Genomic DNA, 13,008 nt, shown 5'->3' with positions numbered 1-13,008 from the left:
CCTGCCCCGGGCCTACTGTACTGACTCCTGATGCCTATGAATCTCAGTGAAGAAGGTCTGTGAGATGTGATGTGATGTGATTTACCGCTGGTTGTCTTTCAGGGTGCACCCTATGTGGAGGGCAATGGGATGAGCAGCCTGTACAAGCTGCAGGTAAAGACTTTAACTCACTGTCGTTGTGATACAGTGATGCATGGAGTGCATTGTGCAATGCCATCAATCATATTGGCAGAAAAAGCCTGTGCCTGTGGTTAAAATTCCTTTGACCCACATTGTGGAATAGAAAGCCATAAAGTCAAAATAATGTCTTTTCAGAGTGGTGGAGCTATTTTAGGACCCCCTGGAGCTCCCGGTGCTCCGGTAAGTATAATCAACGTTATGCCTGCAGCAAATCTTTCAAAGTGCGCAGTGAAGAAACATCAGCAGACAGACACGTTGGTTCTGGAGAGCCGCATAAGAAATAACCATATCAGCCCTCCGGTGTTATCTTGGCTTCTGAGGCCCTCATATCACACTCGGTCACATTCATTGAGAGCTGCTGCTTGGAGGGTGAGGGCTAAGAGGCTTCCCGATTCTCAAACAGCAGGTGTCTCTGACCTGCCCTGGGACACACAAAATATCAACGATTTGCAAATGGAAGCCGGAGTTCAGTCCAAATGACCCGCTTTGAAATTCCCCTTGCCCTGCTCTTACTTATCAGGCAGTTTATAATCTCATCAGGTTTAGGGAGACATCCAATAAAAGGCCTTGCAATGATCCTTCCACCACAACTGACACCCAGGGGGGCCCAACCAAAAAAATAAGATTCATGAACCGCAGTTGAAGCTTGAAGATTCCTCTCTCGAGGTGTTTAACCGCTTAAGGAAACAGGGTGTTACTTGGAAGCAGGCGAAAACTCATTATATATAACAAAGTTTTTTAATTTTAATAATGATTTGGAGTGCATGAGAAAGTAGAAAAGAAAACATAGCTTTTTTGACCACATGGTCATTTATTAAAAAGTGTACTGAACAACACAAACAGCAGCAACACAGCAGCAGCAGAACCAATGTTGTAATACCAGTAAGGAACACACTACTCAGTCAGCATTAATACCAGTGATGCCTTTCACAACAGCTGAGTAGCGCGTGCAGAGGTAGATTAAGCTGTTGGATGATGACCACTCATGATACTTAAAATGCAGCTGCTATCTTGTTGAGGTAATAGAAAAAAAATACATCAGGAGGTTGCCTTCAGCCACAGCTCTTAATGCCAGTGTTTTTTAGCCTGGTGTTAATTGGAGACCCCAGCTTTTGTAGGCCACGCGCCCACCAACTGTAGTTGAAGTAGGATTACTTATATTTGAGTCGAATATTGTTGTAGTTAGAGCATAGAAAACTAGTTTATGACCTTCTAAATATGTTTTTTTTTTTACATTATTAGAGCCCTCTAGACATGAAATAACATCCCTTTAGTCACTTTTACACTCGTAGACATAACAAAAGAAAATAAGCTATTTAAGGCGTAAATAAGACTCATGCTCACACGTGTTGCTGTAAATGTGTAATGTGTTCTGATGCCAAGGGACCTGAGTGGGGGGACGGACAGGAAGCGACGTTGGGGGTTCAGAGTTTCAGCTTGGCGTTGGTTCCGGCTGCAACAGTAGCTCGTGTTGGCGATAATTGTGCCTGTTGTGAGATAATTCAAACCTCCAATAAAAAAAGCCTGTTAAAAAAGTCTCGTGCTTGGTGTCGCATGAACATTACAGGAACAATACTGACACCTGGTGACCAGTGAACACTACTACATATAATCACAATGTAATTAAATGTGTCTTCTGAATGCCTTATATTTGTATTTTAGTTCATTTAGCCATTTTGAAAACTTGAAAATGCTTAATTTACGCAAAAATTAAGCCAGATTCGCTAAATTATGCATATTTTTTGGCTAAAAATAGGCAGTAGTAAACCACAAAACAGTGTAATTTATTAATTGGTATATTTTTTTAAAACCGTGATAGAGTGAAGCCACAAAATTTGAAGCGTGAAGTGGCGAGGGATTACTGTAATGTACGAACACCATACATTTGAATAACACTCACAGTTCGAGCATGCCATTTCAGGCTATGTTTATGATTTTTGTGGGAGCAATTGTCACATTCATCTCTCCTTTTTTTACTTTTAAGGGCCCCAAAGGAGATGAAGGACTTGCAGTGAGTTGAAGCCATGCTTTCTATTTTTTTCTATAAAATATCTATTGTTGAGTTGTTGTCTTTTTCCCAGAAAATACTGAAGTCATTTTTTTCTTTTATCAATGTGTGTAACTGTCCACTTTATAACCAATACACCCTGAAGCCTCCCAAGGCTGAACTCCAGCACACACAAAAAACAATCATGTCTCCTGCAAATATGAAATAGTAGGACCACACTGTCTTTCCAGTGGGAAGCCATGAATCCTCTCCCCTCTTCAAATGCACACCCATAAGACCGACGTCCCTGCCTTTACCCGATGATGCCTGAAAACAATCCACACACACATGTGGAAACAAGTCGATGGCTCTGCCATCAACTTGAAATCTTTATTCTCACGGGGCCAATCGTAGATTTTATTGTTTTGTTGCATGGTGATTTTTCACCAGGATGTTAATTTGACATTTTAATAAATTGTGTGAGCAGCTCCAGTGTGCTGTGGTGGAATTGCCTCAATCCATCTCGCAGCTGATCCCTCCCTGGCTGGTCCGTTCTCCCCTTAACCGCACTCCCTTATTCGTGACAATCTACATGTGTGACAATTACCTGCACAATCCATCTATGTCGGTGCCTGTTGCCCCTCTTTTCCATGTAATGGCATTTCTTCATGGCAGCTTGAACAAAATGAGCTTGATCGAGACTATCTCTTGTTCATGCAGCTGGAATAGCTCTTTATTTTTAGTGCACAAAGTAAGCCTGATTGGGATTTTTTTAACGGGGGCGGCTTTTTCTCCACCTCTTCTAGAGCCCACAAATTATGAAAGCACATGATCATATAATACAGGGGTAGGGAATCTATGGCTTTATGGCAGATGTGGCTCTTTTGATGACTGCATCTGGCTCTCAGACTTGACGGGATAAAAAATCGAAATAAAATTCGCTGGCATTTTAAAAGTAAAACCGTACAAAAATCAGTGTTAAAAATAATGTTCAAAATTTATGCGTTTTAATCCATACATTTGTTTTCTACCAAAATGCGGATGGCCAGAGCCAATGCCAGCTGTCCTTCCGATATTTTCCGGGTCAGACACCAAAACTTGATTAATCCTGGATAAAGTGGTAGCCTACCCGGGTCATTGAGATGTCAAGAAGTAAACTTCCCTCCTTTAGTGAAATAGTCAGCTAGCTAATTCTGTAGAGCCCTTTTGACAAAGAAGATGGTGAAAGGAAAGAAAGATACGGAGTACAGTGCAAAACCATGCAGCACCAGATTTGCATATTTAATTTATTGTTGGATAGCTTTAGTATCCATCCATCTTCTATGCCGCTTATCCTCACTAGGGTCGCGGGTATGCTGGAGCCTATCCCATCTGACTTTGGGCGAGAGGCGGGGTACAGCCTGGACTGGTCGCCAGCCAATTGCAGGGCACATATAGATGAACAACCATTCACTCTCACATTCATACCTATGGACAATTTAGAGTCACCATTTAACCTAACATGCATGTTTTGGGAATGTGGGAGGAAGCTGGAGTACCCGGAGAAAACCCATGAGAAAACTACACACAGAGATGCCCAACTGGGATTTGAACCCAGATCTTCCCCATCTCTTGAGTGTGTGGCCAACATTCTAACCATTAGGCCACCGTGCAGCCCTAGCTTCAGTATAAAACTGTTAAAATGTATTCAATGTTAAAAAATATTACATGGCTCTCACGGAAATACTTTTTGAAATATGTTGCTTTCATGGCAGTCTTAGCCAAAAAGGTTCCCGACCAGTGTTCCCCTTAAGCTGCGTGCGTGCGCACTGCTGTCACGTTCTCAGCGCACAGCAAATTCATGCCGCGCACAAAATAAAGTCCAACCTGAACTGTAAATGAAATATTTGAGTGAGTGACAGGGAACAACAAGCGGTAAAAACACATTAAAGAACACCATCCAGCCAATGATAAGATCCTGCTAAATGCGCGTCCTAACCCTGTATTATGGCGAAACAAATAAGCAGTGCAACATCCACTCATCAAGCCAAAGTTTAAAAAGCGGTTCTTTTAAAGTGGACTGGCTGTCGGAGTATGTGCAAACAGGAGAACAAGAGGTGAAACTGGTTGAGATTTTGTCATTTTCACATGAGAAAGGGCTGCTTTATATCACATGCTGCAAAGCCAAAGTAGCAAGCGGGTTTTAGAGCGAAAAGTGTGCAGTGAAGTGTGCAGTGTGGCGTAACTGTGCATGTTTTACTTCTGGGCTTTTATTTTGATGGCCAGACGTACCAAATACAGGAAGTGTTACGCCGAGTTTGTGTTGCTGAAGGGAACGGTAGAGTTAATTGGTGAGAGTTAATTTCATTTTTTTTATTCAGACAAAAGTAAACATATACAACAAATATGGCATCCATTTCAAGTAACTTTGCAGGCTAAAATAGTGTCACAACAGGCTGCTGCAAAACAGAAAGTGAAAGTGAAAGTCAAACAGGAAATCAACCTATACTTACCAATATAAATGGTAAAAGAAAAATGGAAAATGAAATGATAAACTATGGGGTTTTTCTACAAGATTCAGATGGTAATTGTATGAGACCATGGCTTGTTTTGTCTGAGGTTGAGAATAAGGAAAGCTACATTGTGGAATCCTCCTTGCCGTCTGTTTGAATCCACTCATGTACAAAATATGACAGAATGGGAGTTCTCAGGTTTCTCAGGTTTTGGACAGGTGCGATACTACAGTGTATACATCTGATGCCGCGTACAGAGGTCGAAATAATGCTCAGGTTGTTTTTGTGTATGCTCAGATTGTTTAAAAATTGGGGGGAACATTGTTCCCGACCACAGATATAATATAATGCGCCGAGCCTGAAATGATGACTTGTATTAATACCCCACCGAACGTGTCAAGACTATAGATGGAAACATGTGACTGTGGATGTTCTAGTAGTTATTGACGGCAATAAAATAATACCTTCCAAGACCTCATCCACTGCTTTTTGGAGACATCCATCCATCCATTTTTTATAGCGTGTGTCCTCACTAGGTTTGCGAGTATGCTGGAGCCTATCCCAGCTGTCTTCGGGCAAAGGCAGGGTACACCATGGACTGATCACCAGCCAATTGCAGGGCACATATAGACAACCACTCAGACTCGCATTCACACCTATGGACTTAACCTCGCATGCAGTGAGAAAACCCACACATGCACGCGGATAACATGCAAACTCAACACAGATGTTCCAGCAGAGATACTTTCAGGAGACAGTGAGACAAAAATAGCAAAGTGTGGATTGAGCAAATATGTTTTTCTTACTTGTAGGGGGAACCAGGGCCTATGGGATTACCTGGGCTTGAAGGGCTACCTGGTGCTAAGGTAAGCAATAAAAACTACATAGGAAGTGAACATCAGTTCTTTATTGAATGTAATATATTACATGGTCTGTTATTGTATTTACTGCTGCTAGTAGGAGAGGGTGTTGTATACTCATGTGAGAGTTGAAGACGTGTCCAGACATATCTACTTAATCTCAGTATGGATAGAGCCACAACAGTCCTGATTGGCTAAGAGAGAACACAACCTTTGTGTTCAGCATTCTGATTGGCTGTAGACCATGCAAGCCTGCCTGTTTCCTGTTGTGTGATCCTAGCTGCTAGCAATCATACATGCTGAATAAAGGCGGAAGTTACGCCTTTGTAGGGCGCCTGGAATACTGTAAATGAATCGCTTCATGGAGGACGAGGAGGAGGAATATGTTTTAACAAGGATACAAAAACGCTACAGCCTAACGGCGCCAGGACAAGCCACGATCGGAGGAGTGAGTCACTTAATTTCTTTGTCCAAGCTCTTAAGGTGATCATTAAAATTCTAATGAAAATGTCACTTTGAGAGTGCTTAAACAAGAGAGTTGGTGAGGGGTTTTACAGCCTTAAAACATATATAATTGTACAAAAATATAGTTGACTACTTCGCGGATTTCACACTATTTTGGGAACCTCTGCCTTGCGATAAACAAGACAACACTGTATACATTTACAACATTGGCTATCCTGTATGGAGAAGGAAATACGTAGAATAAATAATGAATGAATTATGTTGTCTCTAGCAGTTCTCGGGGCTTGGTTTTGAGACATTAATTGCATCTACGTTTCAGAACATGATGAGGATGTATTATTTTATCTACTGTGTAATTATACAGTATATTCTTTACGTAGAGTGTCTGACATGATTGCAATGTTTCCTGCAGGGTGATGTTGGTCTGCCTGGTCCACCCGGAATATCAGGTCCTCCAGTAAGTTGTTCAATAATATTAAAATAAAAACTATTTTTAATGATTTGGTCCACTTTTTAGAGCGGACGCCTCAGTGTGATGCACTGCAGATCTACAAGAACAACAATAAACAATATTTTTTACAGCTCTTGAACTAGGACTTATTAAATTGTGCAGGTGTACCTAATGTTGTGACCAGTGTGTGCTCACGCCAACTCATTTCTCGGCCTGATCGTCTGTGTTGTTCCAAGGTTCCACAACACTACACAAGATAATTACCAGCTCAGACATAAACCTGCGGTGTGTTTGTGTTCTGCAGCAAGAGAAGGCATCTTGGTTGTATTATAAATGAGAGGCTGCAGAGGTGCTCCAGATATGACGCCATTGAGGGTCTGTCAAACACTGACACTTCTTTTCTTTTGCCTTTTGATTGACAGGGAAAGCCCGGCCCACGGGGAGAACCAGGGATCCCAGGAGAGCCGGTGAGCACCAGCCTCCAGCTCCTTTTGAACTGTCAATCCGCACGTCATTCCTTTATCACCGCAGACTGACATGTTGGCTCATCTCTCTTCTCTGACAGGGTGAAAGGGGGCCACTCGGAGAGACAGGATTCCCGGGACCCGAGGGACCCCAAGGTGTTGCTGTAAGCATCCGCATGTAATGTGTTGGCCTGTCCTTATAATCACAGCTACATGTTCCCATAACACCTTAGCAGCATGTCCAGGCTGTAAACCTGGCTTGAACAAACACATACACCCAGAAGGTTTTTTTGTTCCATCATTACGAGGGAACAAGTGCATGCTACAAGGACAATATGGCTAAAATGTGTCTTTGCCATCACATTTAGACGATTACGCCCCTCAATGTAATTACCATAAAAGATGGTTTCTGTAATTTTCCCCCTGCAAGCACAGAATAGAACAGTGTTTGCACAAGCAATCAGAATCATTGAGATATCTCATTAAGTGTGAAGATTAACATTGGTGCAGGGGCGCTGATCCACTCAAAAGAGCTGATATAAAATGTCTTTGTTTGTTGCGCTCCTTGGAGCAGGGCAGGCCTGGGAAAGATGGAACTCCTGGCTACAAGGTGAGCTCTGCACACTATCAAAATCCCCTTATAGAAAGTGCCTTACATCCAACGAGGCGCAGTGAGATGGCACAGCAGATTTCTATCCCTACCGTACCCCCTTTCAAGCTACCGTACCTGAATGCATTAAACCAATTTGCATACACTGTTTGACATTTTAATGATGAAGCTAAATGGAAGCCTGCAGATGTAAGACTTTGTTGACTTTTGGACTTTTAACTCTAATTAAATAGCTAATGCTTGCAGGCAATTATGAAATGTTTTTAAGAGAGAAAGGAAGAAAATTGCTTTTGATAACCCATCAAATTTATTAGACACAATTTCCTAAATAATCGTACAGAATAGGCACGCAACATGCACAACTTACTGCACATTTTCTCTTTGATTTATACGTCACCTAACACCCTAATGACTGCCTCAATAGTTTATTGTCTTCCTCTTATTATTAGTTAATATTCCTCCAGGAAAATCTCAGCCCAGCACTGCACAGTGTTGTTATAGTGCGCTTGTCTAGTCTTTTTGGTAGGGAAACAGTGCCATCTAGCAGGTGGCTTAGTTCCTCTGCCTCCATTCCTTAGAGTTGTGGTTTAATGTAAATCACTTGGAAGCACGTCAGTGGGCAAGATGATAGATTTAAAGCTCTCATCAGGCATCGGGGAATAGGGAGTGGTGCAGATTAAACAAGGTGAGGCGAGTATTGCCCCACTTAAAAAAAAAAAAAACACACATCGGATTCCAGACTGTCTATTGCATGGCTCCAGTAATCTGACGGGAAATGGATACAAAGATGCTCCCAGGGGTGTTGCAGTGAGAGTGCAAAAAGAAAAGCAATGGGGGGTGACAGGGAGGGGTAGCAAGACACAAGATGTTGTGACATGAAGCTTGAGAGCTCCACTTGGTAGTTTCTCTCTCGGCTCCCTGCATAATATACAGTAAAGCAGACAGCAGCCAGCAGCAGTGATGCAGAGGAGCAGTGACATTGCAGAAGGTGAGAGACTGCAGGAAGCTTTCAGACAAACAATACACCTGAGTTGGGTAATAAGCAATCAGGTATCATTCATCGGGGAAAGTCTGCATGTCTCAAATGTCACTAAAAAGCCTGTTTTTATTTTGTCAACCTGATGTGAATTTCTGCAAATATGATCACGTACAGTGGATGGATGCATGTGCACATTTTAATAAGATTATTGTGCATTTTCCTGCATGCTACCGTTGAAAAACTTTGGACTTTTCTATCATTTTAAATTGAATGTTTTTGTTTTTTTTTGTTTTAAGGGCGATCCCGGTAGACCAGGTGACAGAGGATCCAAAGGGGAACGTGTAAGTACCCAGTTTTACGTATAATCAAATTAAGGAATATGGTGCATAAAACACATTGAATAAATCAAATCTTTCCACACATTTTATTGCTAATCATCACAAGCACATGTGCATCACATAAAGTGCTCAAGTGATTTAACACTGCAGTTTCTTGTACTGCATCGACATAACCAAATTCCCCCCAGTCCAGTCAATAAAAGTACAGTGGAACCCCGGTTTTTGTCATTAATCCATTCCAAAAGGTCAGACAAAAAAATGAAACGTATAAAAACCAAAGCAATTTTTTTCATAAGAAATAAATCCAATTAATCCGTTCCAGGCACCTAGAAATATCAACACAACACACTTTTTATAGAGCAACATACATACAAATAGCATACAAAAGACAAATAATGAGGAATGAAACGGATCAATGAAGATTTAACATCACTTTCACCTTTTTTGAAGACTAGTTGGTGAACACAGAGATGTAGGATGAAGGGAGAAGGGGAGGGGACGGAAGAGGCATGTGGACGCTGTTTCATTCTAGTCTGGAGCAAACTTAACTTTCAAGGGTAGACAGTTAAAGCTGTACACATGCTGACTTGAACTGTATTGGAAACTTCAGCAGCAGGTACAATCATCATTACGCGCACTGGCTGGGCTCACTATGTGTAATGTGTCTCGCTTAAACCATTCCCCCTGCAACCTGTGTTAAACTAGAAACTTTTACATTACAATCCTCTGTAAAAGATGCTACTGTCATACTTTGGCACATTTCTTGAATTCAATAGATTTCATTAAAGCCAGAGTGGGTTATTTTGCAGTCGTAATAAAAAATTAAAAAAAAAAAGCACACCGAACATTTGGAAATACACAGCGCACTTGAACGCCTCAGGGCGCACAGTGCTAATGAGGAGGAAGGGAGACCGAAACGCCGTTGTCATCGTTCTGTGTGTGTTCTATGAACAAATAAACCACCCACACACACATAATAAAGATGATTAAAGGATTCCCTGGCCGAAATGTGTCTATAGTTTCCCAACTCTAAAATAACCATTATCCATCTTCTTGACTGAGTCACCAACGCATGGATGCTTTTTATTTGGCCTTACAATAACTGAGAAACTGTACCAAAATGGAGACATATTTTTTGCAATGATTTTTGCCAAAAAACGAATCGTACGAAAACCAGGGCGTTCCAAAACTGAACCCAATGTATATCATTGTGGTCGTAACAGAAGATGAGCAATGAGCATCCTAGCTTGGTTCCAAAATAGTTAACAACCATACCATACAGTCGGGCAATATGTAAGTGCATGGCAACATGGTATTCCTTAAAACGTCTACAGACTGGAACCTTCCCTTAATATTCTCAAAATGTGGTGCGGGTACCACTGGTGGTCCGCGGGATCCATTTAGTAGTACACAGGACCACCACATTTTTCTATAGGAGAAATATATACATATACAGCATATGAAATACAGTATAGACTGTACGCCACAAACCAATCAACTGTGAGTACAAGGCGTGTTCGAAGCTAAACCATGATGGTAAACATCCATCCATCAGTCTTCTATGCCGCTTATCTTCACTAGGGTCGCGGGTATGCTATCCCTGCTGACTTCGGGCGTGAGGCGGACACAGAGATGCCCAGCTAACTACTAGGCCACCGTGCGGACTTGATGGTAAACATAGGTAGCGAAAACGGCGGTACTTGCAAAGCAGAATATTTTTGCCGTTATACTTGGTGTAAAAGGCTTCAACCACAGTCTTGAATTATTTAACGTCCATTTAACAACATCTTCAGCTGCTTTCAACACTTTCAATCGCAGATCTTAGTTACCAATAACTTGGTTAGTTAGACATCGACTGAAATGCATTTTGAACACGAGACATGCTGGACTGATATACCAGCTACTGTGAGGGTGACGAATCATGTACATCTGATTAGCAACCGCATTTGTTGTTTGTTTGGACTACAGGGTGATCCAGGAATTCCTGGAGAGAGAGGTGTTCAGGGTGAAAGAGGACGCCCTGGAGATGGTGGCCCCACAGGACCAAGTGGACCTGCTGGACAAAAAGGGGATCCAGGCCCTCCGCCACAGTTGGTATGATGGGACTAGCGCCAGCTCCTAAACATTTTTCTGACATTCTTGTATCCACACATTTTTGACTAAACCAATACCTGCTGTTCTGGTTCCGCTTGATCCGTCCATGCACACGCAAAGGTCAGAGCGGGCAAGACGGAGACATAAAGGCAAAGATAATGTAGGTGTGCCTGACTGTGTGCTGCAGGCTTTTCACACATGCACTTAGCAGCACGCATGAAAAGAGGCATGAATGCAAAGGTTAGATTATTCATATTATCATTATGATTATATCTTTAGCTGCAGCCCTGGAAGAGAAACGCACAACATTATTTAGAGTGGAGAAAATTGCTCATATTATTTGTCACCTATTGAGAAATCTAGTAAGTTAAGTTTTATGTTTGCGTAACCAGCCTCGTGTCATTTTGGTACGAATATGCACGCGTTTGAAAGACAGTTATCATTTATTCATGTCATATCAATCATCAATCACGTATTTTTGCAGGTCTGTGTCTTTGTGATTGATCGTTTTTGACGCCTACAAAACCTAAAGTAAAAGTTTTTACGAGATTGTAGCCATGCAAACAGACGCTGAGGTCTGAAGACCAACATAAACAAATGCCCTATAAAAGCACAAATGCCAATCAGGGTATTGTGTAATATTGATTTACAAGACAGTAAAGGCTGTAATTGTTTTTGATATGAATCGTTTCCACAAGCAATCTGGAGTCATTTAGTTAACGGAGCTCCTCTTGAACTCCATGCAGTTATCATGGAGACTGTTTAACTGTCTTTTAACTGTATTTTACAAATGTGCACTTCTGTGGAGAAGCAACCCCATGATTTTGCTGTTCAATGACCATATAAGCCTGCTCTTTATTCTATTCTCTTATGTCAGCACTCACTCATAGTGATATTGGTTACCATTGTCTCTAACTGCAGGGCGACACCACCTTCATGGAGGAACTCAAAATGTTCATCAGGGCTGAAATATTAAGGGTCTTTGAAGGTACAAATATTCCCCTATGTGTGATTTTGTTGATTCTGTATTATTATTTATTTGTTGTTCTCCTTCATTATTATGTACATTCATTTGTAGAAAAGCTGTCGAGCTCTGCCCTGCTGAAGAAGATACCCGCAGGTCTTTTAGCCTCACAAACCCAGGGACCTCCAGGCGCCCCTGGCAAGGATGGCTTACCAGGAGAGCCTGGACCTCCTGGTCCCCAAGGTATGATAACGCCACCTTCTTTTATTGTATTGTCAGTAAAATAGGGAGTTGTAAAAGTAGCACACTTAACATTTGACAACCACTGATTACTCCCTTTTGGTTGCTGCACAGTCTACGCTAGTATGTACAGCAGCTTCACTGGCCACACACAATAGATAAACCTGCACAATCAGATCTACTCTATTGTGGTGCTTCTTCTGTAGTTTGCAATAGTGTAGAACTGCACTACATATTCCTGAGAGGTGATTAAAAAATATAGGAACCCCTGTCAAGTAGATACATCTCACAAAAGTGAGTGCACCACATTCATTCCAGCAACCAATCTATTGTATGTTGTCACTAATATAGACATTAAACTTGGAAATACTTTGGAGTAGTCAGTGTTCAGCTTTTATAGCAGTGTAGTTACGATACCATGAAAATAAGTCAACACACAGCACTGCCTTGCTCATGACACCAAAAAAAAACTTTGAAAACAATAAAAACATAAGGAAAGGACTCACTTGATAAAATGTTTTTGTCATACTGATGTCTTCAACCATAAAATGCGAGTAAAACAAAGTTGTGATTATCAAACGCTTTACTGAACCGCCGCCATCTTGGCTGGGACATCACATCGAAGACGCTTTCCGGCAACCACACTCAACAAACACGGCCCTGGACACGCAGCGAAATAAAGAAAGTGAAATAGTCCAAACAATAATAACATTCACTGATATTGTGTTGTGATGAGTCTGACATAACACACTAAAAAATGGCCATGTATGTGATTGGACTGGCAGTGATTGACACTGACAGATAAAAGGCGAGGGAGCAGCGGTCCCTGTTTAGCTAGCCTTGAAATTTGGCATGAAAACCCATATTACACCGAGATTCATAGA

At 41.6% G+C, this 13,008-nt stretch overlaps 1 protein-coding gene across 5 annotated transcripts in view; it reads left to right on the top strand.

Annotated features, from left to right (window-relative positions):
• LOC129194231 (collagen alpha-1(XIX) chain) overlaps positions 1-13,008 on the top strand; it is a 147,898-nt gene that overhangs the window by 120,253 nt on the left and 14,637 nt on the right. For 4 of the 5 annotated variants that reach the window (XM_054799309.1, XM_054799308.1, XM_054799310.1 and 1 more), the window contains 12 exons: positions 103-153; positions 316-360; positions 2,165-2,191; positions 5,472-5,525; positions 6,397-6,441; positions 6,858-6,902; positions 7,001-7,063; positions 7,474-7,509; positions 8,785-8,829; positions 10,795-10,920; positions 11,842-11,908; positions 11,999-12,127. In XM_054799309.1, the coding sequence (XP_054655284.1) occupies positions 103-153; positions 316-360; positions 2,165-2,191; positions 5,472-5,525; positions 6,397-6,441; positions 6,858-6,902; positions 7,001-7,063; positions 7,474-7,509; positions 8,785-8,829; positions 10,795-10,920; positions 11,842-11,908; positions 11,999-12,127 (733 nt within the window). Of the gene's footprint in view, positions 1-102; positions 154-315; positions 361-2,164; positions 2,192-5,471; positions 5,526-6,396; positions 6,442-6,857; positions 6,903-7,000; positions 7,064-7,473; positions 7,510-8,784; positions 8,830-10,794; positions 10,921-11,040; positions 11,082-11,841; positions 11,909-11,998; positions 12,128-13,008 lie in introns of those variants that run through there. The other variant, XM_054799312.1, reaches the window with a different exon arrangement.

The sequence above is a fragment of the Dunckerocampus dactyliophorus genome, chromosome 14 (genome assembly GCF_027744805.1).
Source record: "Dunckerocampus dactyliophorus isolate RoL2022-P2 chromosome 14, RoL_Ddac_1.1, whole genome shotgun sequence".
In the NCBI taxonomy this organism is placed as follows: Eukaryota; Metazoa; Chordata; class Actinopteri; order Syngnathiformes; family Syngnathidae; genus Dunckerocampus; species Dunckerocampus dactyliophorus.
This window is presented reverse-complemented; position numbering and strand designations above follow the sequence as displayed.